Below are 26299 nucleotides of genomic sequence, written 5' to 3' on the forward strand. Positions count from 1 at the left end.
CTCTTACAGCCCACTGTCTCCCCCTGCGGGTGGAAGGTGGCGTAGCAGCTGTCTGTTTTAGAGTTCTGTTTTGTTTCCTTAGCAACACTGTTGGCTAACTCCTCTGCACAGGCCCAGTTTTTCAGCTTCACTTCTCTAAGCAGTGTGCTGCGATAGAAGATAAGAGTCGATATACTAAGAGAAACTAAGTCATGATTCATGTTTTCTCATAAGCTGCTCTATTCAAGGATTTCTGTATAATTTAGTTGTTGAGATATGAACTAAGTCATTCAGAGTGGTTTGGTGTGAAATGCCCTGTTCTAGAGTAACTTACCAAGTCAGAATTGTTCACAGTGGTGGTGATAGGAACCAGACATGCACCTATAAAAGCTCCCTCACAGAAAGTTCTTATGTGAAATGCTTATGAATATGCTTCCTGATGTCTGAGACTTTGTTTTATAATAGTTTTGTAGTAATATTTCGGCTTAAATTGTATTTTAATCCATTTATGTTAATATATTCATGGTGGAGGGATACATGCAGGGCTTTGTAAGGCAAAGTAGTCCCCAAAGAAAACTTAATTTTTCAGATTTATCACTTTTTTACCATCATCAACATTACATATAAAAATTCAGAAGATAGTGTAGGTTCTCTGGTGGTTTTAAATAAAATGGGTGTATTTGTGTTGTAGTCATGGCAACCCCAGGTTCCTATCACCACTGTAAAGAGAGCTGAGTCAATAAGGTTGTTTACGATGAACCATTGCACATCGAACCACTCTGAATGACTCTCTTTACATCTCAAGGACTGAATTGTTCAGAAATTTTAGAAAAATGATGGTATTCTCCTTTAAGTCTTTTACAGTTCCACTGTAATGAAAAAGCAGAGCCTGCTGGGTGTTGTACTTTTCTGTATTCTGTCAGGCTGAATCCACATTTCTGTAAATTATATGTTTTGGTTTTACCATTTCACTGGGGTCTCCCAATTATATAAAAACGATCATGAGACAGAATAAAGATAGAATGATGGCAAGTAATTTGGCCAATATTCAACAATGACATTTTCTTTTACTTCCACTAACAGGACCCAGCAGCATCACAAGAGTCCCTGATAGAAACGCTAGGGCTGTGTTCCAATTGGTGCACTTCCATTCTATATATGTTTCCTAGCTAGGTTTACCTGAGCTGGGTCTTACTATTAACAACACTAGCCAGTGTAAATCTACAAATCACACGGTTAAAGCCACGGCGTTCAGAACACACTTCAGTGTCATCACTGTTATATTCAAACGTAACTAAATGCAGTGTAACAAGTCTTAATGCTGATGCTGCTCGAATTCTGTGCACTAGGTAAGCATTCTAGAATCCTGCCTTAGCTAAACATTCTAAAAGTCCATGCATTCACTATGTTAAAACAGAATTCTAGAATTCTGTGCCCAGAATTCTCTGCTTTAGCCAGTGTTCTAGAATTCTACAGACATGCAAAGTGTTCCAGAATCCTTTATACTAGCTAAAGTGTTCCAGAAGGTCTTCCTCTAGAATTCTGTACTTTAGCTAAAGTGTTCTAGAAGTACATGCACTAGCTAAAGTGTCCTAGAATTTTACAGGCTTATTAAGTGTTCTAGAATTGTTGTAGAAATGGAATTATAGAATTCCATGTACTCACTGTCTTAAAACTGTATTTGTTGACTAAATGTTCTAAAATTCAACCCACCAGATAAACATTTCAGAATTCTGCCTGGGCAAAGCGTTCTAGACTTCCATGCACTTACTATGTTAACAATATATATGTTGTATATGCATTCTATAATTCTACAAACTAATCATTCATAAATTCTACACACTAGCTAAACAGATTCTATATTTGACAGTTCTACAGACATACTAAGTTATATGTTACTCGCTAATGATCTGGGATTTTTTTAGGTGTTCTAGAATTCTATACACTACCTGAAGTGTTCTAGAATTCTGAAAACTAGCTAAAGTGTTCTAGCCGTATATGCATTAGCTAAAGTGTTCAAGAATTCTATAGAGTTACTAAGTGTTCTAGAATTCTACACACTAGTTAATGTTTTTTTTAATTCTTCAGAAAGTGTTCTAGAATTCAATGGCCGAAGTGTTTAAGAATTCCATGCACACCATGTACAAATGAGTGTTCTAGAATTCTAAATTACTAAGTGTTCTGGTGTTCTAGAATTGCATGACCTATCAAAACTGTTCTAGAATTCTATCCACAAGTTAATGTGCTCCAGAATTCTGTACAACAGCTGAAGTCTTCAAAATTTCTATGAATTAGTTTAAGTAACCTAGAATTCTATGCACTAACTAAAGTGTTCTAAAAGTCTTTCAGAAGTGTTCTAGAATTCCATGTACTACTGAAAGTGTTCTAGAATTCTATAGACTCACTAAGTGTTCTAGAATTCCACACACTAGTTAAACTTTTCCAAAATTCTTAAGATTAACTGTTCTAGAATTCCACATGCTAGATAAAGTTTTCTAAAATGATTCATTAGTTTTATAGAATTTCACGTACTAGTAAAAGTGTCCTGGAATTCCACAGCCTCATCAAGCGTTCGAGAATTCCACATACTAGATAAAGCTTTCTAAAATTCTTAAGGCTCAGTATTCAAGAATTCCATGAACTAGTGAAAGTGTTCTAGAATTCTACAGACTCAGTGTTCTAAAATGCTACACACTAGATAAAGTTTTCTAAAGTTATTCAGAAGTGTTCTAAAATTCCACATACTAGTGAAAGACTCAATAAGTGTTCTAGAATTCTAAAGCTGAAGTGTTCTAGAGTTCCATGTACTAGTGAATGTTCTAGAATTCTACAGTCTTACTAAGTGTTCTGGAATTCCACATTGCTAGACAAAGTTTTCTAAAATAAAAAAATCAGAAGTGTTATAGGAATCCACGTACTAGTAAAAGTGCCGTGGAATTCCACAGCCTCATCAAGTGTTCTAGAATTCGATCAAGTGTTCTAAAGTTCTACGTACTAGCTAGGTGTCCTACAGCTCTGCTGACTAGCTGATGTGTTCTAGAGCTCATGGGAGCGCAGCTGTGCTGTCTCGCTCTGCGGATCTTCCTGTTGAACTGGCTTTTCCGCGCTCACATTCAGGCTTTTTTCAGCACAATCCGACAAAAAGCAACATTTCTGTTTACTCAGCCGAGACAGCAGAGCGGCTACAGGGGGAGAGGGGCGGGGCAGGTCCAGTAAGACCCGGATGTGCGGCTCCGAAGCGCCAGGCTTGAGGGCTGCAGTCCTGCCGGGGCGGCACGGACAGACGGTCTTCCTCCGGTCCGCATGTGTGGAGGTGCTGTGTAGCCGCTGCAGCTCGGTTCGGCACGAGAATGGAGGACGGCCTGGTGTCAGAGGACGATATCTGTGAGTAAAGTGCGTGTGATGTGAAATAGTTCACAGATACAGCCGCTGAAATGAGGCTGAAGTCAGCTTTTTGTTCGCTATCTTCTTGTTGGAATTTTTCCGTTCCACCTTAAATGGTGCAGCAGTTACATTCTGCACCATACAGAATATAACTGCTGCACCATTTAAGGTGGAACGGGGAAATTCCAACAAGAAGGTAGCGAATAGAAAGCCAAATTTACTCAGTTTATTCAGTACCGCTATTATGTACAGTTTGTCGCCTTCAGTTTAATAAAACGGCGGTATTTTAGCCTGAAACCTCAAAGCCTTTACTAACAGCCCTGAAATGAACCACCGCATAAATAACGCGCCAGTAGCTCTGATTATAATGCTGTAATAATGCATTATGAAATGAAATGTGACAGATTTTGTGAAGTCTTTAGCTTTATTATGCCATTATGCCATTTACAGGTCTCATTATGTCATTGTACTGATATACTGAGAGTGTGCCTGACTTCTCTGCTGGACTGCTTTGGTTTTACAGTGGCCTCAAAAAGTATTTGGGCATTTGTGCTATACTTAAAGCTGAAATCCACCGATTTTTAAAACATTTGAACATTTCGATGGCTGAGGTGTAAAAATCAATCGGAGTGGTTTGACTTAAAATGATTCATTTTACAAAAAGTTATCACTCAGATGAGATTTTTTACAGTGTTTGTGATAGGAACCAGGGGTCATAATGTTTACACCCCAAATACAGCCATTTTATTTACTATCCAAAACCACCAGCGAACCAACACGTGTCTTCTGATTTTTTATGTGTAATGTTGATGATGATGAAAGAGTGATAAATGCAAAAAATAACTTCTATCTTTGGGTACTACTTTGTCTTACAATGCCCTGCTTGAGCCCCAACGCCGTGAATGTCTTTTAAAAATATGTTGTGTTCTAAAATTCCACATACTGGTGAAAGACTCAATAAGTGTTCTAGAATTCCACACGCTAGTTAAAATTTCCTGAAATTCTTATGACTAAGTGTTCTAGAATTCCAAAGCTGAAGTGTTCTAGAGTTCCACGTACTAGTGGAAGTTTGTTGTGGGACAAAACCGTATCTCAAACCTACTGCAAAATAATAAAAGAAAGATTTTGGGAAGCATTTAATGTAATCTTTTTCTGTAAGGGAGCTTTTAGAAGCCGTACCTCACAGGAGTATGTTAGAAATAAATTCTTTGTTTACAACTCAGCCATTTAATTATGCAGAAATTTGGAAAACTTGTGGAATTCCCATTTTAAAAAAATTATTATGTTCATTATGTTAGGAAACAAAAGCTGTGTCCCAATTCAGGGGCTGCATCCTTTGAAGGATGAACTGAACTGAGATGGTCTGCTCTACGGCAGATATTCTGTTTGCATCACAGCACTGCTCTCCCTGCTCTTACATTGCATCACGAAACGCCGCTCCTGTCAAGTTCCTTTAAAGATGGACCCAGAAATTGTGGTACAAGTTTTTTTATTTATTAGAGCTGGAAATGCTTCTCTCTGTCTGCTCTTTGCTCCCTAAAACAAAACAAAACATTAGCATAAGTTTTGCTCCAGACCACTTTGGCATTTTTTAACATTTGTATCATTAGCTATTTGATTTTAAACCCAATGCTTACATTTTAAAGTGTTTCCTCAGCCGCCGTTCGCTCCTCTGCTGACGCTACCATGTTCTCGAATCCTCGCCGGCACGCAGTGAACCTCAGGATATGTTGGCTGGCAAAGGATCCATCCGTTGGATCCTTTGCTGCCGTGAAAAAAGAAGGACACATTTCTCGGCTGCATGTGAAGAAGGTTTCGAAATGGGACAGCCTTGTTGTGCCGCTGTGGCGCAGTCGGCCTTAAAATGCAGCCTCTGAAGGATGCAGCCCCTGAATTGGGACACAGCTAAAATCTCAATCCAAGCAGCATTTTTTTTTGAACGGAACAGACTATTCCAAGACTCTTGTTTTTTTTGGCAAATTATTCTTTCAAAAGGCTGCTGATGCTTCTTCATTATGATCCAAAATTCCATCATGTCCAGAATTCCTTTGTACACTTCTGAGTTTATAATTTTGTCAGTGAAAACATGCTCACAGACACCTTGATTGTAAGAACAGCCGCAGACTTTGGCGTTTTCACTTATATGCTTTACAGTAGCCTTAGTGCAGTCTGGTTGGAGTTCTTCTCGAGGCTTTCTCCACAAAGAGTCAGTCTGATATTGGGCTAAAAGTGTTTTTCTCTAAAGCAAATATCATTTTGCTAAACATTTTATGAAGTAACCAACAGAACCAAAAGGTCCAAATACTTTCTGCGGCCATTGTTTGTCATCTATCCCATTTTCCCAGCTTCTACACTGACTTCCTCTTGTAAGTCTACAGAAAGTGCAGTAGAGCCAGGCTGAGATTGATACTGACTCTGACTGGCCTATATATCTCTAGTACAGTACTAAGATGGGTGAAGAGAAGTGTAGCTGACATGTCTGTGAACAGCGGTGAAGTCAGAGACAGCAGAAAGTGGTTGTACTTGTAAGTGGCTGAGCACAGATGAGAACCAGCGCCATGTCTTTTGCAGTGCTTCGTTCAGAGAAGGAGTTTCACGATGCTGCGAAAAGGAACGACACGAAGACTATGCAGGAGCTCATCGGGAAAGGGGTGGACGTCAAAGCCAAAAATAAAGTGAGTCTATGACCCAGAGAAGTGTACGTTTCGTGCATTGCTTTCATTACTGAAGGTTTGAGGGTTTTAGTGTTATCAGCAATGTAAACCCATAGGCCAAGAGTGGTTTACTTTACTGTAAGTAGCCAAGCAGTTTGTTCCAGTTGATAATGCATGTTGTAACAGCCTTCTGATAAGATTAAAAGCTGAATTAAAAATATCAAGGTCATGATTAGCTTCATATTCTGCATGACTAAAGAAATCAAGATACATAACCCTTAAAGAGGAAGTCCACTGATCTTTCCGTTTTTTAAGTCATTCAGAGTTGTTTGATGTAAAATGCTTCATAATAGAGAAAGCAATCAATTGATAATTATGATTGTTCACAGTGGTGGTGATAGAAGATTGCCAAAGTGATACATAGTGAAGTGTTCACTGCTTCTAAATGCTACATAATAGAAAGTTATTGCATAAAATAGTTACAGATATGCTACCTGTTGTCTGAGATGATGAGATAAGATTTTAGTCTAAAACTTAGTTTTAAAAATCATTTTGCAACAGAGAGTACGTGCAGTGTGTTTTAAGGCAAATGAATTCCCAATGAAAATTTTGCTATTGTCAACATTACATATAAAAAATCAGAAGGCAGGTCTAGGTCCACTAGGGGTGGACGATACGGCAGAAATAAAGTATTTCCACAATATGCATCACAATAGTTAGTTTTTCTGAGGTTTGATAAGGCCAAAAAGAGCTAGCAGTGCCACACTTAAAAATACTATCAAAACTGTTAATACAGTGATTTGTATTCAATAATTCATATACTGCTCTAAGTAAAATTAAACAGGATTAGTTCTGTTGTCATTGTAATGAAATATGCACTCAATCAGTGTTCTTTAAGCGCAGAGGATATCCATGATATGTCCAGAAAAGCATATTGTGACATAATTTATCACAGCAATGCTAAATGTCATCATACTGCCCAGAACTCCACTGACTACTTTGGATAGTAAATAAAATGGCCATGTTTGTGTTGTAGACATCACGAGCCCTGGTTCCTATCACCACCACTATAAAGAAATCTGAGTTGGTATTGAAACATTGGACATCAAACCACTCTGAGTGAGTGGCTTTGTTTACATCTCGACACCTGAATTATGCGGTGAAATTGAAAAATCAGTGGAATTCCCCTTTAAGCGGGCTGATGTGAGCACTGAGCTTTCAGCAGTGTGCAAAAATTAAAGGAAGCTGGCTCACAGGAAGTTGTCTTGCAGTTTGCCATGTGTGCCAGATCCTGTGCTTGGAACGCCTTGTTTTGATCAGTTATGCATCAGGGCACCGGAAAGCCTATTCTTTCTCCACTTATCGCAAGACATGACCCATATTTTAGCCTGTATAACAACACTCTCTGCCCGACACCACAGCAAACAGAGCTGGGAGTTTGGCACACCTTGCAGTCTGGCTTAATCAGTGTTAACAAGCACTGGCTATGAAGTGTGTTTATTAAGCTAAGACCAGTTCATCCCTCCGTCAATGTTTAAGTTTCACCTGGATCAACAGAACGGTTTCAGCATTTTTTTCTCCCTCTCTGCCTGAAGGTGGATCGTAAGGCGCTGCACTGGGCCGCAGGGACAGGCAGTGTGGAGGCTCTGCGGCTGCTGCTGGACTACGACACTGAGGTGGACGATATGGACAGCGTATGTATCAGCATCAGTACAGTCATATGCCAAAGCTTGAATTACCCTGATCAAATTGCATGGTGTGATGATTGAAGTGAAAGTAAGCTAACACATCCTACAGGGAACTTAAATATGGCATTTTCCAGCAAATTTTAGTGCTCAATTTCTATTTAACTGCTGTGTTTGTTGTAGTGAAAAGCAATAAAATAAAAATGTGCTCTAACTTTTGCACACGCCTCATTTTATGTTTTTTTTTTCTCTTGTTAAATTCTGCAGATAAGCGGTAATAAGCAGCATTAAATTGTGCAGAAGTGCGTTCACTGTAGAGGATGTGTTCACTTACTTAGAAAATCAACAGTACATGTAATTTGACTAAGTGTGCCCAAACCTTTGCATATGATTGTATTAAGCCAGGCGTATACTGTGTGATTTTAGAAATCTTGTTCTTTGGTGACAGCTCACACTGTATGATTGAATCTCCCCTCGTGTACGACCAAAGCCTGCGATTTATATTCTCACACTGTACGAAAACGGTCCGACTGACATGACGCGACATGGGTGCTCACACTGCACGTGAATTGCAGCCTCTACAGACACTCTGTCTATAATAAAGCTGCTTCATACAGAACAACACACTGCGCCTCCGATGTCCTGATGAAGACACTGGCTGAATCTCAAATTGCTCCCTGCTCCCTATGTAGTGCACCACATATTAAAATAGTGGCTCCTGCACCCATCACATGTCTAATAAATAGCCTCCTGAGATTCAGCCATGTGTGCACATGCTGGACGAACAGTGCCCTATTTTGGTGTAGAAGCCAGAACTTAGTGCACTACATAGGAAGGATGGGGCCGTTTGAGATTCAGCCATTGACAAACTGCTACAATAGCTTAGCTAACTTGTGCCACACTGTGCACTGAAGCTGAACAGGTGGTCTACAGACAGATCTGCGAAGACCAAAAATCACTGTTTTTATTTATACCTCGCAGTTCAACTCAGTCACACGGAGCAAAGTCGTCATATAAGGTCGCTGGCGCCGCAAACGTGGACTTTTTTGCCTCCGTGTAGGAGCGGTGGTTGTGATTGTGTGTGGTTTTGGGTGCGACTTTGAGAAAACGGTTCGTGAGGCGGCTCACACTGTGAGACAGGCGACCAAAATTTCTGACATGTCAGAAATCCATCCAATCAGCCGACTGCTCAATCGGAGCTTGTTTGGGCAGTTAATCGGGCATCGTTGCCCCTCTCACACTGCACGGTAAACTACGTCGGACGAAGCTGAAATTCGATCCGATCATGAAATTCAATCGGCTCCGACTAAATCGGGCATAAAAACGTGTTAAAATCGCACAGCGTACGCCTGGCTTTAGATATATTGACTAGATTTAAGATGCTTTCACTTGTCAATATATTATTTTTTGCAGTGTAGAATGTTTTGCATGACAACATTGTAAACAGTTATTTAAATAAGTGTTCAGTCATGAAATTGAAATGAATTGTCCTTGATCTGAATTACTTTCAGTTCAGCTGCTGCATGTGTAGAGAACGATACACTGTGTTCTCCATAAAAATGTAAAAAGATACAGTTAAAAGCGGCCTTGGAAATGACCCAGTTTTAGTGTAGCCTGCTGTAAGAATATTAATCAGTGTTGTTAAGACACACAGCACTGATCCTCAGCTTAAAGCTCTGTACAATGCTCATGCTGATGAATATTTCATAGTCCTCTGTTTAGACACCTGTTGAACTATCTGACAAAGAATGACTCTTTTCATCACATCTGTTCTTCCCTGTGCTGTAAATAGTGGATAAATAGATTTAGAACAAAAGGCCTGGATGAAGAAGAGCACATGCTATTGCAGCTTTAGAATTTGAAGTGTGGTTTGACCACAACAAATGTGATTACTAACAAGAACTGAAAGCTAATCCTGAAGTTTGAGTATCAGCTTCTACGTCCAGTTAGCCCAGTTCACATATTGGTTGAATATTTTAACTGCTAAGATGCATGATTCAATAAACTGTATGTTTATCTGTTGCAGTTTGGGATGAACGCGCTGCTGCTGGCTGCCTGGTTCGGCCACCTCAAAATCTTGCAGATGCTCGTCTCATCTGGGGCAAAACTCAACTGTGAAAACAAAGTAAGGCACTTGTTGTGGTCTGACCAGCAGGGGGACAGGGGGAAGGGAGCGATCTGTATTTACTCTCAGCTGTTAAAATATGCAAAATACATAACTTCTGTCTGCAGTGTATCTGGAGCTGATACAACAGTTAAGCCAAACCTTATGAGAGGACATACTGCTTTATGTGCAGTGTGCATGCTTTAATTAACCAGGGCCCAGATTCCCAAAATCATCTCAGTGTTAAGATCATCTTGACTGGAAGAGAGTGTGATGCTCCAGACTTACATGGCAAAACAGAAGAGTACACTCAACATTTTTAATGAATATATAGACACACATCCATCTTCAGCTGAACCTGCCCACCTCTAACCTGCACCAGAGCCATAAAAAAGAGGGGAAAAAGACTGTACTGCACTGTAGTTTGTAGTCCATCTGTTTCTGTGCGTACTTTGGCTCACTCTGCCTGCAGGTGAATTATTGCTGCCAAATGCTTATAAAAACATTGCAATTAATTGTGTTATTTTGTGTATTTTATATGATTAATTGCATTTGCTTTATTCACTCAGACTTGCATTGTATTATATCTACACCATGTTCCAAATTATTATGCCCATGCCAATTTTGTTTTTTTCTGAACAGTCAACATGTTTAAGCTTTTTTTTATCCTCAGCAATTATATTACAATGTGGATGTTATTACAAGTGTCAATGTCTTTATGGATATTTAGAAAAAAACACAAAATACATTGTTCTAAATTATTACGCAGAATGAAGTTTTTGAAAACATTTAATGAGTCGTAATGACATTCATATCATTTCAAACAGAAATCTGTCATTTGCTGCATGTGCAGATAATGCCTGCCATCTCACTTCCCAATATTGTGGCCCACATAGCTGCTCTTTTAATACAATTAATTTGTCTGACAGGAACTTTCACAGTTCGATGATTTCTCTTCAGTTTTGGTGATGTATCAATTGGTTTTATGCCTTCTGCAAGAATTGTCACACTTTTCGTCTTCAGAAAGATCTTCCTTTCTCCCCATATTGCATCAGAACGGTGACTTGCTTAATAATGTGGAGCAGTAAGTAAGTTTCCCTTTAATCAAGATCACCTGGCAGGCTAATTAACAAACCTGTCTGAGACTGATACCAAAATCCTAGTGATGTATAACTTTATTATAACTTTATAACGTAATTTGGAACACAGTGTAAGCGGATTAAATAGTCAGAATGTATGTATTACTCTTATTTCAATAACATTTCCATCGTTTGAACACATAAACCTGAACATGACAATCACATGATTTTCATATAGTGAACGCAGTTTCCAGTCTTCATCATTGACATCCATTGAGATCAACAGTGTCTGCATATTCCAACTAACGAGTGTATATATGATATATTTATACAACAGTTAGTTCCGGCCACTCAAGCTAATTGGTTGAGAAGCGTTCTAGCTGTGCTGTTATTTTGCCATAACATCACAGGTTTTTTCAACACTGCATCACTCCGCTGAGACGCCGTTGACAGTTGTAGGAGTTGCTCAAGCTGTTTGAATGTTTTTTACTTCTTACTTTGTGCACAAACAGAAAATGGACACTTTTAAGATCACATTCGACTGACAGCTGATTTGGTCGGACTCTGAAGATGAGACTACACTAAATTCCCAAACTCACCACCGAGCAAGCTTTTCAGTCGGCAGCTGTGACAGAAGAACACCTAAACAACCTGGAATTAGCCAGAAATGAACCGAATACCATTCGCCAAACAAAGCTGTGCAGCGAGTGAGCGGAGTTCATTACTCTGATGTAGCAACTCACTTTATTTATTTAAAAGCTGTTGTATAAAAGCGTGTGCCTGCCACCAAATCACAGCCGTGATGTTATTTCACGAGAACACACTCCCTCTCGTGTTCTATTGCTTAAATATCATATAAACAGTCAGTGGTTCCAAGTCCTCTGTGATTGTAGCCTCTCACTCTCGTTCCCATTTTTATAGATTGTGGATTCTTGTTACAGTGGAGGCTCTCGAGGGGACCTGGAGCTCCACTTTACTGTTGCTTTTGTTAGTTTGCTGTTTGTTGATATATGCTGGAAGCCATTCAAAAGCTGTATTCAGGCTACGGTTGCAGGTCCTATCATAGAAACATACAGCGCCCTGCAGCTGGGCCTCAGCCTGCACCACTACAGATGAATACAGTGGCGTTAATTTATTAACACATTATTGATGTATTAACTTTGACATCCACAATTTAATATAATATAATTGTATTATTTTAATAGTTTACTAAGCTGTTCCTTCCCTCAGTGCTTAATAACTGGTGTATGTCTTGTTATGTGGGCAAAAACTGAAATAAAATAAAGCCAGAACATGGATGTGTTTAGAAGTATTGTGCATTGACATTTCTGCTGTTGTTCACTGACTGGTACAATATCCCATCCTGCATTCTCAGAAGGGTTTGAATCTTCTGCACTGCGCTACCCAGAGAGGTCATATCCATATTCTGGAGTTCATCATGGAAGACCTGGAGGATGTGCGACTGAACAGAGCCGACAAGGTGATGATCCTTTTTTTTCTTTCTTCTCACCCTGCCAGCTTACATAAATAGTGCATTTGTGTGCCTTGGATGATTTAATGTTACACTGAAAATTTCTTAAAGGGGTCATGTCCTACATTTTTTATACTTTATTTTTTGCCACTGAACGTTTGTATTTGTTTAATTACCAAAAATAATCATTTTTACATGACCATTTCCAGCCTGTCTTAATCCCTTATAGCTGTAAGACTAATACATGTAAATAAAGTCTGGGTTCTGATTGGTTGCCCTGTATTAAGGAATGTATGCCCCATTAGAAAGGAGTCCAGGTTGAAACAGTCGTTATAATTTTAGCATGAGTAGGTGGAGCTAAACTGCTGTAGGCTGAATAGGTGAATATATGTAAATGTATTGGGTTTTGTGACATCACAAAAACAATGAATTTAAAACAGGCCTGCATTGACTGGAGCATGAACAGTATGTTTTGAGCTTTAGCAGTCTTTACGTACTATATTGAACTCTTTCATTTCAAACAAGTTCAGTTTTCCAACATATGGGCCCTTCAACGGATAATTCAGCCCTTGCTTTGTTGCATCCAGGATGCAGCTGCAAGGAGAATTCGCAATAGTAAGAGTACACAGCAGCCTGTATAGAGAGTTTAGAGCTGTTGAATTCATAAAGACCCATAAATAGCCTCCACATGATGAATAAACTCAGCAGTACATTTTTATTACCAAATGCTGACCTTCAGGACTGTTGAACTTTGACTATATTAATGTTTTCTGCAAACGCCTACATTAAATCAGGAGTTACGAAACACAGGAGAGAGATATTAAAAAGGAATAACATTTTGTGCATGTTGCACAGAACTTTGTTTTTTTTATATATTTAAACATTTAAGCTTTGTTTTTATTGGGTAAAATTCTATATTATTATATACGTTATATTATATAACACATATATAGTTAAGCCTTGACATCCTGAAGCTTCTGCAGACCTTGCTTTGTTTACACATATGTGGGTGGAAGAGTGAAAAAAGAGATTAATTTTCAGAAAAGAGAGACTCTGCATTTCAAGTACTGCATAAACTGCATGAGCTCCATGTGGCGTAGATAAATAGTCGCCTTTGCTCTGCAAAGATAAACAGAGAATACCGATAATTAAACAGACTTCATGGTAAAAATTCAGATAAACATTCCTTAGGCATGAGGAAGACATTTGTTGACTCAATGGACTGAAGCACACCCAGAGAAACTTGAGTTACACACATTAGTGAGTACATGCATTGTGGTGTCTGTCGGGCAAAGGAAAAAACAGGGCTGGGCTTTGAATAGAACCCTATGCGAGGAACGAGGGATGAAAAACGGCACACAGAGGAGTGCAGGTCAGTATGACTGTGCAGTAGAGTTTGAGCTCCTACCCTTAGTGAGTACATGTAGTTTGGTGGCTGTAGGGCAATGAAGTAATAGAGTTTGTGTGGTGGTGAAAATGAATGGGACTCTACGGGAGAAATGAGGGATGAAAAAAATGACAAACAGATGAGTGCGGGTCAGAACGACATTGAATTCGTGCTTGGGGGCCTGCACTGAGATAGTATATGCGAAACATTGTCTTTCAGTCCAGCAGAAGTACAGTAGATGGTTGTGCAATCTTTCACCCCATTCATTTCTATGGGAAAAATTTAACGAAAATTGTACGAAAAAACCATGCAACCGATCAAAAAGCTGTATACAAGCCAGAATCACACAATCAGTCTGGACAATCCTTGGTGTTGATTTCTCGACAATGAGGCAAAAATCCAGCAGAAAAATGAGAATAAAAGAGAAGAAGAATATAAAACGAAGAACAATATAGTTGCTTTGAAATGCGCAACCATAATTAGCATTGTTAGTAACAAAGACTACCAGCTATCACATCATTTTTGTCTAAAATTAGTAAAACACTTGCAGCTAATGCTAATGTAAAACACATTTCACTAACTAAGGTGGTATCGATCATAATATAGCACTAATACACCTTGTATTTCTTTAAAGCCCACTCCCAACAACTGCAAAAAAATCAAAAGTGGTCTGTTGTGCATTTTTGCAACCAAACACTTCATTTATAGATAGTAAATGACTGACGTCACGTTTGTCGCCACCACCATATTGCTGACATGCCACAGGTCAAAGAGGAGAGGACAGGGGTGACAGCGATGCTTGTTATAATAAAGCATCCTGACAGATAAAATATAGTCATGGTGTGTTGCGTAGTTTGTGGCTGTAGTGACAACAGCAACAAAAACCAAAATAATGTAATGATTTGCGAGCACAGCAGAACGTTAGCAGGGCTCACATTAGTGATTTGTATGCTTTTAGCTCATACGCTCTGTAGTCTGATGCAGTATTTACGTTGTTATAGATGTTTGGATGAGTTATTGTGGGTAGTAATGCATAATTGGAACTTAAAGGTAACTTATTGATTTGGTACGGATCAACACTGCTGATCAAACTTACTTGATTTTAACGAATAAATCCAAATATTTACTGCAGTATTTATGACTTGTATTTGCTTAGTTGAACACTTTCCACAGCAGTTACCACTGTATTTTAGTCTCAGACTGAATATCAATCATTTATATTTATTAGCCTCAACAAAAGTGGTACAGCAGTGGATTCCCAATGGTTTTATGACATATTTGTGTATTGCATTCTTGGTTTTTAAGTGACATTGATAATAATAATAATAATAATAATAATAATAAAATGTTTTTATTGATATAACATCTTTTATACATTAAAAATGCAGCTGAAAATGCTTTACAATACATAGGAAAAAGAAAAGAATAGAAACAAGGTATTCAAAAAATAAAATAAACAAATAATAAAAATGCAACAAATAAAAGCATTAACAGAAAACAGGATATATTAATAATATTTAAAATTAAAATACACAAGATAAAGGTATAAATAAAACGCAATAGAAATACATCAACTAACAAGAAAGTAAAAGTAGTATTTCAGTAAGACAAGCAAAACAATAAAAAACTGAATGCTAAAGTAAAGAAATATGTTTCTAACTGTTTTTAAAAACACTGATAGAAGGAGCCTGACGAATGTTTATAGGTGTTCCGGATATTTGGTACATAAAAAACAGAACGCTGCCTCTCCGCTCTTTTTAAGTTTCAGACGTGGAATATGGAGAAGGCTCGTGCTAGATGATCTTAAAACATGATTTGGAGCATAATCTATGAGTATTCAGAAATGTATGAAGGTGCTAAACCTTTATGAGATTTAAAAACTAGTAGTATAAAAAACTAGTAAAAATTTCACAGTTAATTCTAAATGAAACAGGCAGCCACTGGAGTGAAGCTAAAACTGGTCTAATATGATCTTGTTTTGTAGTCCATGGTAAGTCCTATAAATAATGCATTTATAACTCCAAAAGTAGCAACAGTAGACTTTTTTATTCAACCTATTTTTATTCAACAGCAAAACACTATGAATTGAGACTATGAAATGAGACAGAACTTCAAAAAGTTGTCATGCAGCTAAATTCCTCCACCTGTGTTTTAGATCCAATTCCAGCAACAATTTTTAAAGAAATATTTGACAGCTGATGGACAAAATCATGCAAAACTGTGAATTGTGTCAAACTGATGAGGCTGAGATTTGCAGAAAATTACATAACATGAACAAATGACATTTCAAATGCTAGTTTTTGGCTAGAATTTCACTGTAAAGTCCCCAGATAATCACTGACTAATGTCTGCTTGGAAAAACCCTCGTACTTTTTTATAGAATGTGATAAAACAGGCAGCCAAGTGTGATTCATTTGACAATGATGTAATGTAAGTTCTTTTGAAAATGTCGTCCTGTCTAACCTGCGGCCCTCTGGTCCTGTGTGTCAGTCAGGTAAGACAGCCTTTCACCTGGCAGCAGAACACGGACAGTTGGAGGTGACTGAGTTCCTCATTGGTATGGGCTGCGCTCACGACCTGAAGGACAAGGTAAGAAAGATCAAGAGGTACGGGCACATTCAGCCCCCTCTCTCTGGAACTCCCACTGTTACTAATTAGCTGCCTGCTGAGTGGAAATGAAGCGCAAAACAAATCTACCTAAAAGGAGATCATTAGCAGCAGGCTTTCTGAGTCACACTTTATGAGTCAGACTCTGAAAGTGCTGAGGGCAGAAACACCTCTTTATCTAAAAGCCCTGCAGCTGGAGCTGTGTGGGGGCTCTCAGGATGTCCCACGTGTTGTGGAGTAAGATTTTATACTGATCTTTTAGAGGAATTGGTCCACATCTAAAGAGTCTACTTAGAAGAAAAGACTTCTCCAAATCTTAATTCAGGTCAGTGCAGAGAAAAAGGATTGTTTTTCAGTAACTGACTGTTTGCCAAATTCTGTCCCACTTCCTTTAGTTACTGTTGCTATGTTCATCAAACTTTAAATGCAGGCCACCAGATTAGTAGTACAGGAGAATTCAGATGCACATATATGAGCACATTTTAACACTGTATAATTCAGCTAGCATTCTGTTGAGTTTAGATGTCTGCATGTCTGAGAACTGACTAGAAACCCTGGCTTAGTTAGCAAAGTGATCTTTGAAAATGGAATATTATTCTGTAATTCTGTAGTTCTGTTATTTAGACTGTCATATTGGAATCATTTTTAGCAAAATACAGTAACCCAGATAAAGTTTAGCTGAGTTTAGAACCAGCATTACTTAGTAACACCTTTTCCACCATTTGTCAGTCTAATAATTCAGGCCAGTTTACTGCCACCGCCGTTCTCACTGCAGGTTTATTCTGAGGATCAGGGTTGTTTCTATAGTTTCCAGCCAAAAAATGTTCAAAACCTGCCAACATGCCTGAACATGACACCAAAAACAGTCCAATGTCATTTTAATCATAAAAAGAAATAATGACTAAACTGTATGTCAAGGTTTTGATAACTGATAGATGTGGGGAAAAGTTAGGCCTCTTCAAATTTCTGCCACAGTATCAAGTAATGCACTTTCTTACTGTTAGATTTTTTTAAACCTGCCAGATTAATGATAAACCAGCCCAAAGTTTTTTTGTCAACCTGCCAAAGCTCATTTTCCCCCAAAAATCCAACCAAAATCTGCCCAATTTGGTGGGAATCTGCCCAATCTGGCAACACTGCTGAGGAGTTATATCTGAGTTTTTCCTTCATCTGACAGAGTGAGGTGCTGTTTAAAAACATTTGTGACTTGCAGAGAGATGTGTCAATCATTTTTTTGCAAATGATAAGTTTCAGACTGTGAAAAGGTCAAAAGGTTTCAGCTTAGATCCCCACAAAACCTTCTCGTTCAAGAGCCAAAGTTGCTGTTTACCAAGGCCCCCTAGTAGTTTAATCACTTTTCCAGAATATTAGAAAAAGCTAGATGCTACTAAACCTTACACACTGCACCTTTAATACAATTATTTTTAGTTAATGTTTCACACACTGAGCTGCGCTAAATCAAGTAAACATGTCAAATTATGCTCTCTTTGTAATGAAACATGCAGGTACAATAAAGTAAAATATCATGATATTGCCCAAACAGTTGTTTTGATAAGTTCTTTTGTTGGATTGTAAACAGCATTTGGCACACATCTGTTATTTGTAACGTGACAGAACCACTCAGAAAACAAAAAAGGCTTTACTGTTTGAATCGTAAATCAAAATCGTTGTCAGGCACAGGTCAAATCCAGAAAGGGCAGCAAGTAAAGAAACACAAACATAACAACAGGCAAAAACAATCCAAAAGGGGTCAGGCAAAAACAGGTAAGTCAAAATATGTGAATAGATGATAAGTCAAAACCAGAAAACACAACACAGGAAATAAACACTCAGTAGCTCAAGAAAGAAGCAATACCTTGCAATGAACTGTTCTAAAAGCCTGGGCTTTATACTAAAGCTAAGGGGGGTCAACAGGTGTAACAGGTCAGTACTCAGGAGTGAGAGATCTGTGATAGGAGCATGGTGGAGGGTCAGGAGTCAGGAGGATTCTGGGAGATGAAGTCCAGGGAAACCTGTGAGCCATAGGGATGCATGACATTGTTTAAATGTGCTCTATAAATAAATATGACTCAATCAGAAACTAACAATTTTTGCCATCAAAGATTTGTGTGTAATCAAAGGAGTAATAAATTACAGCTGAAATCAACAAGTGTACCTAATTTTTCTGCCTATTTATGTATTTGTGCAAAATGCATGTCTGGCTTTACTGGATCATGTGAATCTTACAGCAAAATCAGCAGTATGAGCCCTTCATTTACCACAGTCCCTTAGTATCTGCATAAGGGCTTAAGAAGGTGATATTTAGTATGGCTTTGCTTGCGATGCTAATGTGACATGCTTGGGTGCAGGAGGAGAACATGGCACTACACCTGGCAGCGAAGCACGGCCACACGGAGGTTCTCCAGAAGATCCTGGAGACGGGGGAGAACACCAATGAGAGGAACATTGTAAGAAAGAAGCTTTGTCAACACTCACATTCTTTGGTTTAGTTATGGTTTGACTGAAAAGCTGCTTGATGACTCTGCTAGTGCTTTATTCACAGTTCTTTGTCTCAGTGAAATAAACGTGTTGCTTCTGTCAGGATGGTATGACGGCTCTGCACTTGGCAGTGGATGGAGGCCATTATGAATGTGTCAGGCTGCTGCTGGAGGCTCGCTGCAATGTCAACGAACTGACTAATGTAGGTGAAAACACATTATTGTGTAAGCGGAGATATGCCAGTATATGGGAGCTAATTGTATAAGGGGGCTGATGCTTTGTTATTGAAAAAGGGTCTTTAAAGGTTATTCCTCAGTCTCTGTTCTGTCAGCATGATTAGAACAAAGATAGACAAGCCACAAAAAGTTATACCAAGCATATTCATATGTAACATCATTTCTGATTTGTTTCTTTTACTATAGTGTAATCCACAACATATACAATATCTTGCAGCAAGTGTTCAAAGAAATGTTATTTACGAAACCTACTTATTTGACCATCATCCAAATACAGATTCAAATGTTTCTCATGTGTCATAAATGCTTGCTTATTACAGCTGAAATAGTCATCACCATATTTATCCATGTATATAAGTTGGTGAACTAACAGTCATGTTAGTTATATAGTAATGCATTTCTTTTCCCTCTTCAGAGAAACATGACTGCCCTTCACTTTGCTGCCCAGCATAGCTTTGACAGAATAGCCAGGCTACTTGTGGAGGCCGGTGTCAGCCTGGACTCAGTGGACACTGTAAGTGCAAATGCAAGGACTGATTCTTGTAAGAGCAGTAGAGTGATAGTGCTGTTGTTTTGGCTCTGTACTTTAGCAATAAGGTTGAAATGAACCACTGGCTATGACCTCAAAGCAAAAAATTTGGGGATATTTATGGTAAGTGTTAATGTTATATGTATATTTCTATTTGGGTATCTACACTATAAGAACAAAAGCATTGGGACACCTACACATTACACCTGCAGAAGGTTTTATGGCATCCCATTCTAAATCCATAGACATTAATATGGAGTTGGTCCCCCTTTGCAGCTATAACAGCTTCCACTCTTCTGGGAAGCTTTCTACAAGATTTTGGAGAGTGTCTGTGGGAATTTTTGCCCATTCATCCAGAAGAGCAGAGGTCAGACACTGACGTTGGACGAGAGGGCTTGGCTCACAATCTCCTTTATATTTCATTCCAGAGGTGTTTGATGGGGTTGAGGTCAGGGCTCTGTTAGGGCCCGTCAAGTTCTTCCACACCAAACTCACCCAGCCATGCCTTTATGGACCTTGTTTTGTGCACTGGGTAACTGTCATGCTGGAACAGAAAAGGGTCTTCCCCAAACGGTTCCCACAATGTTGAAAGCATAGAATTGTCCAAAATGTCTTAGTATATTGAAGCATTAAGATTTCCCTTCACTGGAACTAAGGGTCCTAGGCCTACCCCACAGCATTATCCCTCCTCCACCAAACTTTACAGTTGGCACAATGCAGTCAGGCAGGTAATGTTCTCCTGGCATTCGCCAAACCCAGACTCATCCATTATACTGGCAGATTGAGAAGTGGGATTCATCACTCCACAGAATACATTTCCACTGCTCCAGAGTCCAGTGGCGGCGTACTTTACACCACTCCATCCGACGCTTGGCATTGTGCTTGGTGATGTAAGGCTTGCATGCAGCTGCTCGGCCTCAGCACTCGCAATCCGCTCTGTAACTTTACGTGGTCTGACACTTCATGGCTGAGTTTCTGCGGTTCCTAAACGCTTTCATTTTTGAATAATACCACTCACATGGTGGAATATCTAGGAGGGAAGAAACTCACAAACTGACTTGTTTCAACGGAGGCATCCTTTTACAGTAATACGCTCAAATTCAGTGAGCACTTTAGAACGGATGGTTGTAACGGCAGACTACGTGACTAGGTGCTTGATTTTATACACCTGTGGCAATGGGACTGAATGAAACACCTGAATTTAATTATTGAGGGGTGTGTCCCAATACTTTTGTCCATGTAGTGTATATGAAGGGATCCATTTCAACTGGACAAGTAATTGGACAAAAATAAAACTGTCATGTTTAGTACTTGGATATGAGTGTCCTGTTAGGGTAATTGCCCTGGCCATATCATCAAAACTAAGAATGAAACAACAAACAACTGGCCAAGGGACAACACAGACCTTACCATTGATTAGGGAGATTTTATGTAACAAGTAGCAATTATGGTGAAGGTGAAGGAGCTTTCTTAAGTGCCAGTGACAACATTATTAGCCAATACACGAATGGAAAAGGCTACTGAGCCCTAACAAAGACCTTAAACATCCCTCTCAGTATGACTGCTTTGATAATATGCAATTGGAAAGTCATGGAACCACAAATAATTGTCCTCAGACAGGAGCACCTATCTAAGGAATAATACAGAAGGAACCACAATCAACAAGACAATGACCCCAGTCATACAACCAAAAAAAAGTTTTTAAAAAAGGTGATGGCCATTCTCCTCATATGAATCCCATTGAAAATTTATGGAGGGTTTTAAAGTTGTGAGTCCAACAGAGGGGCCCTGGCAAACTTGGGGAACTGCAAAAAGCTAATTACTTCTTATTGTAGACATTTTGAAGCTGTAATTGCCAACAACGGCTTTACAGCCAAGTATTAATGTTATTCATTTGTGTTGTCTGAATACTTTTTCCATAAACGTATTCCCTAATCTTTATGCTTTTAAATACTTTTTTGTTCTTATTTAGTAAGTACACAGTCAGAAGACATTGTGGGTAAATTTGAAGTGGATGTATGCACTGGAGGTATATTAAGTAACTAAGACAAATGTGTCTGAATACTTGTTTCCCCTCAATGTACCTTTGAATTAAAGGTGATATTCTGCACTTTAACATTATAATTCTTTTTCATGTCCAAAGTCATAACAGGTTGAACAAATGAAGGAGATTTATTCAGTCCATTAAATATGCCACTGAGGAATTGAACTAATTGTACAGTAGCTGGTCATTTTAACTGTAAACTGCATAACCAGTTTCAAATGGATTGCACTTTATCATTCCTTCCCAGAATCATACCTCAGCACTTCACCTGGCAGTGTTCAACAACTGCAGTGAGATTGTAAAAATACTTATTGATGCAGAGTGTGACCTGGACATTTTTGACAGTGTGAGTACATGTCAAAAAAATACTCTTTTAGGTTATTTGTTGTTTTTTTTTTTAGACCACAACTGTTCAATTTAGAATTACAGACTAGAATAAATTCTGTACTGACAATAGTTATTTCCCCACAGCGGCTTCAGACAGCCCTGCACATAGCAGCAGAACACGGACGACACAGTATAGCTGAAATGATTCTCATTGCTGGAGTTAACCTCAGACTGCTCGACAAGGTACCAGTGTAATGCGACACTACAAGAGATTAAAGGTTAAACTTACTTTACAATGCTCTTTGCAGCTGATTAAATGGCTGAATTAATGATTTCATCATTTCAACCTTTGCAGCAGGGAAAAACTTCGCTGGACATTGCAGCCAGAGGCAATCACGTCAACGTAGTGGACATGATCATCAAAGCGGATCGATTTTACAAATGGGAACAGGTAGGGCTGTGTTCAAAACATATCCTCAAGAAAAAGAGTCCGTAGCATAGTTCAGAAGCAGATTTGCACCAAGCAGCAGACTCTGACTGACACTCGCTTTTCCAGGACAATGTGAACAGTGACTGTGACTCGCTGGTGGGAAGGACACTGACATTCAGGCAGGACCATCACCTGGAGACGCAGCACATCCGCTCTATCCTATGGAAGCTAGCCACTAAATACCTGAAGCCAGGAGAGTGGAAGAGACTGGCACAGCATTGGAGATTCACAGACGCCCACATACGAGCCATAGAACATCAGTGGACAGGTATAGCATTTCAAAATGTGTATGATATTAATACCGCCCTTTAAAGGTGAAAAACCTAAATTACTGAATTTCTCATACACCCCAAATGTGGCCGATAATTCGTTGTTGGGTATCTAAAGTTTGCTTCTGTGCAGCTAACCAGTAAAGGGAGCTTATATGCCACCAATCAGCATCGTGCAGGATGCCTGTGTAAATCTACTGATGCACAAACAGAATCAGCCAGATTTTCACTCAGAACCTGAAATCAGCCATTGGCTGATTTATTGTGTTTATTTTGCCAGATCTGTGTCAATGTTATGATGGAAATAATGTCAGAGAAGTACGCTGTATTTCAATGCTGCTACAGCTGTACTAAAAAGTTATAGCATAGTTATACATGACTCATTGTGCTAAATAGGCAGTCACCTCTTACTTTTGGTACAGCACTATTTGATTGATGTTATTTAAATAGGCAACTGCTGTAAAATTGAAAAATTTTACATGCCAGTTTGACCCATTAAAGAGCAAATAAATGTTGTTTATATTGCACGTTTGGCTAATATAAAGAACGGTAAATGCCCTAGTGTGCCTAGCTCTCTTGTGTTCATTTAGACCACACAGTGTGAGATTTGTATTAAAAAAGGCTTGTAAAAAACAGCCATTGGCCAATTTGGCTGTAAAGAAATCACATTCAGAATTGGCCATAAAAATGTATGATCAGAGCATCCCTGACTAAATCATTACACAGCTGTTAATCTCTAATAGACTTGCTTCTGTGATTTCTGACACTGTATGACATACTGTTCTTTAAAAATCTAAATAATAAAAACATTTATATTCATTATTTTTATTATATTCACTTTCACAAAGATTCTTATAATACCTAAAAATGTATTATAAATAATAACATAAAAATAGACAAATGTTCGAACAACATTCAGGCTACAAGATGACATGTACTTGTAATTTATTTATTTTTTTCACCCAGTTTTTTTAGTCACGCCCAATTCCACCTACTGTCTAAGTCTCCGCTTATCACCCAGTGTTGCTAAGCTGGGAGGGTGAAGGATGATGGGAAGGGTGAAGGCACATACAAATATTGTATGTATCCATGTAATAGTGTTTACTGTGTCTGGCCTTTTTAAGGTACAAAAAGCTATAAAGAACATGGCCACCGTATGCTGCTGATCTGGCTGCATGGTGTGTTGACCGCTGGAGAAAATCCCATTAAAAGCTTATATGAAGGCCTGATGGGAATCTCGAGGATGGATTTGGCAGGTGAGAAAGTAAATGTTCAATGGTATAGTATACACTTCGTATTGAAAAATTGCAAACAACCTGCATGACTGGTCCACCTCTCAGTGCCTACTGTTGGTCTCTGATTTGCTGTCTTTCATGAAACTCATTGTCAGCGTGCATTCTGTCTGAGCAAAGTGGGCAGTTTATTTTATTAGAGGGTGTAGCAGATGTTAGAAAAAGTTAAATTTGAGAATTTTTAGAATTCTGTAGAAACAAGACATAAAAACAGGACTGAATGGATATTCCTGGATGTGCACTTGGGCAATGGTGGCTTTGGATGGTAAAGAAAGTGATTATATTTGTGTTGTAGACATGGCGACCCCTGGTTCCTATGACCATCACTGAAAAGAAATCTGAATTGATAGGTTTCCCTAGAATAGAGCATTTGATATCACTCTGAATAACTGTTTACACCTCAATGTTTTAATTGTGAAGCAGTTTAGAAAATTAGTGGAATTCCCCTTTAACCCCCCCCGCCCCAGTTGTCACAGCTCTGCTGGCGATGCTGTGCTGCTCAGACTGGACATAGTCGAGCAGCAAAATGACAAATCTCCCTTATAGGATCATTAAAGTATAACGTATCATAAAACACATGAAATATCAAAAAATGATTTGACCCGAAACCAAAAATGTATTCAGTATTTTAATTTAATATGAATTTAGTGTTTTTTTATTAAAAATTTGTGTTGCCATTTTGAATATGTGAACTATTTCTGCTTCTTCCTCACAGAGAGCGTACGACAGCAAGCCAATGCAGACCCAAACACTCCGAAGAAATGCACTACAATGTGAAAGATGGTTCTTTAGAAGGGATTTACACTGCCTGCACCAGTGAAGAGGAGGACACCACCGTCTCGAAAATCTCTGATAGAAGGGACGAAATGTGACAAAATGAACTACAGCACAGCAAAATACAATCCAGGCACAGAAATGCAGCACAATGCCTGTCAGAATGAACTGTTGTGAGAAACATTTCCTCTAGAAAACCCGGATTTAATCAGCTTGTAAGGGCTACAACAACACTGCTCGAAGCTAACACGCTGGATCAGTTCCGTCAGACTCAAGTACTGTTACCTATGCTCCAAACAGATACAAATAAAGTCAGTATAGTAAAATAGAATTAATTTAATTTATATGCTCATACAGTCATCGTCAGACAATCAGTGGTTAGATGGATGTTGAGTAATTTTAACAGTCTTTCATGAGTTTATCTGGATCAACACTGTACTGCCAATGCAATGCACTATAAAGACATTTACTAAAAATACTCAACCTTTACATAGAATAGACGTATGTCAGATATTTCCTTTCAAGTAGATTAAATAGATCTACTGTTGTTGCACTTGAAAACAGATCTTGCGTGAACAATGCATGGCTTTATTGTATAACTGAAGAAAAGCATAATCACTTACCTTGAACTGTGATTTATAATATGTGAATGCAGAGTGAAAATGGTCATTGCTGAACAGTTTAATTGTCCATTTAAAGCTAGAATCAGGATATTCTGAGCATATTTGTTTGTCAAGAGATTTAGTTTAGTCTAAACTCATGGATGTAACTAATTAAACAGATTAAATTATGTATGTTTCTTTTTTCTGTGGCGATTAAACTTTTTTTTGGAGTATATGCACTACTCAGGTTACAGTTCATACAAATGCCCTGATTCCAGCTTTGAGGTATGTATGTATGTATGTATGTGTGTATGTATGTATTATTATTATTATTATTATTATTTAATAAGAAAAAACATATGTACTGTGTCAGAATACAGGGTCAAATAAACAGTTTGTCAAGAGATATCTGTTTCCAGCAATTTATTTATTTAAATGCCTATTATGCATAACTAATTGTAGTTCATTGTTAATATTTATTAAAGGGGAAATCCATCAATATTTCAAAAGTTCTAGATAATTGAGTGGTTGATATGTAAACAAAGAGTGGTTTGATGCAAAGTGGTTCATTGCAGAGAAACTTCAAGACTCAGATTTCTTTACAGGGGTGGCAATAGAAACCAGGGGTCAAAATAACTAATAACCAGTAGAGCCATTTTATTACAATCCAAAATCCCAGGTGAGCATATGCGTGTCTTTTGGGTTTTTATATATTATAGTGATTATGGGAAAATAGTGGTAAATCTAAAACAATAGGTTTTCTTTGGGGACACTTTTATCTTGTGTCACAACGCCTTGTGTGTACTTCTCTGCCATGAATTAGATTTTAAAAAACGCTGTAGGACAGAACTTTAGCTAAAAACTATCTTAAAACAATGTCTCAGACATCAGCCTGCATATTCCTAACC

General features: G+C 38.5%; 1 protein-coding gene across 2 annotated transcripts; it reads left to right on the forward strand.

The window, feature by feature from the left end:
* The first annotated feature begins 3255 nt into the window (after positions 1 to 3255).
* ankdd1a (ankyrin repeat and death domain containing 1A) lies at positions 3256 to 25943 on the forward strand. 2 transcript variants are annotated; one of them, XM_036587315.1, is made up of 15 exons: positions 3256 to 3363; positions 5935 to 6038; positions 7613 to 7711; positions 9729 to 9827; positions 12261 to 12365; positions 16234 to 16332; positions 18699 to 18797; positions 18932 to 19030; positions 19480 to 19578; positions 21885 to 21983; positions 22109 to 22207; positions 22320 to 22415; positions 22521 to 22722; positions 23848 to 23979; positions 24731 to 25941. In XM_036587315.1, the coding sequence occupies exons 1-15, from the start codon at positions 3330 to 3332 to the stop codon at positions 24790 to 24792; spliced, it is 1527 nt and encodes a 508-aa protein (XP_036443208.1). In that variant the 5' UTR covers positions 3256 to 3329; the 3' UTR covers positions 24793 to 25941. The 2 variants fall into 2 exon arrangements, with proteins under 2 accessions (XP_036443208.1, XP_036443209.1); XM_036587316.1 differs by having other exon boundaries at positions 3285 to 3372; positions 24731 to 25943.
* Positions 25944 to 26299: the final 356 nt, after the last annotated feature.

This window comes from Colossoma macropomum, unplaced genomic scaffold (genome assembly GCF_904425465.1).
Source record: "Colossoma macropomum unplaced genomic scaffold, Colossoma_macropomum, whole genome shotgun sequence".
Taxonomy (NCBI): Eukaryota; Metazoa; Chordata; class Actinopteri; order Characiformes; family Serrasalmidae; genus Colossoma; species Colossoma macropomum.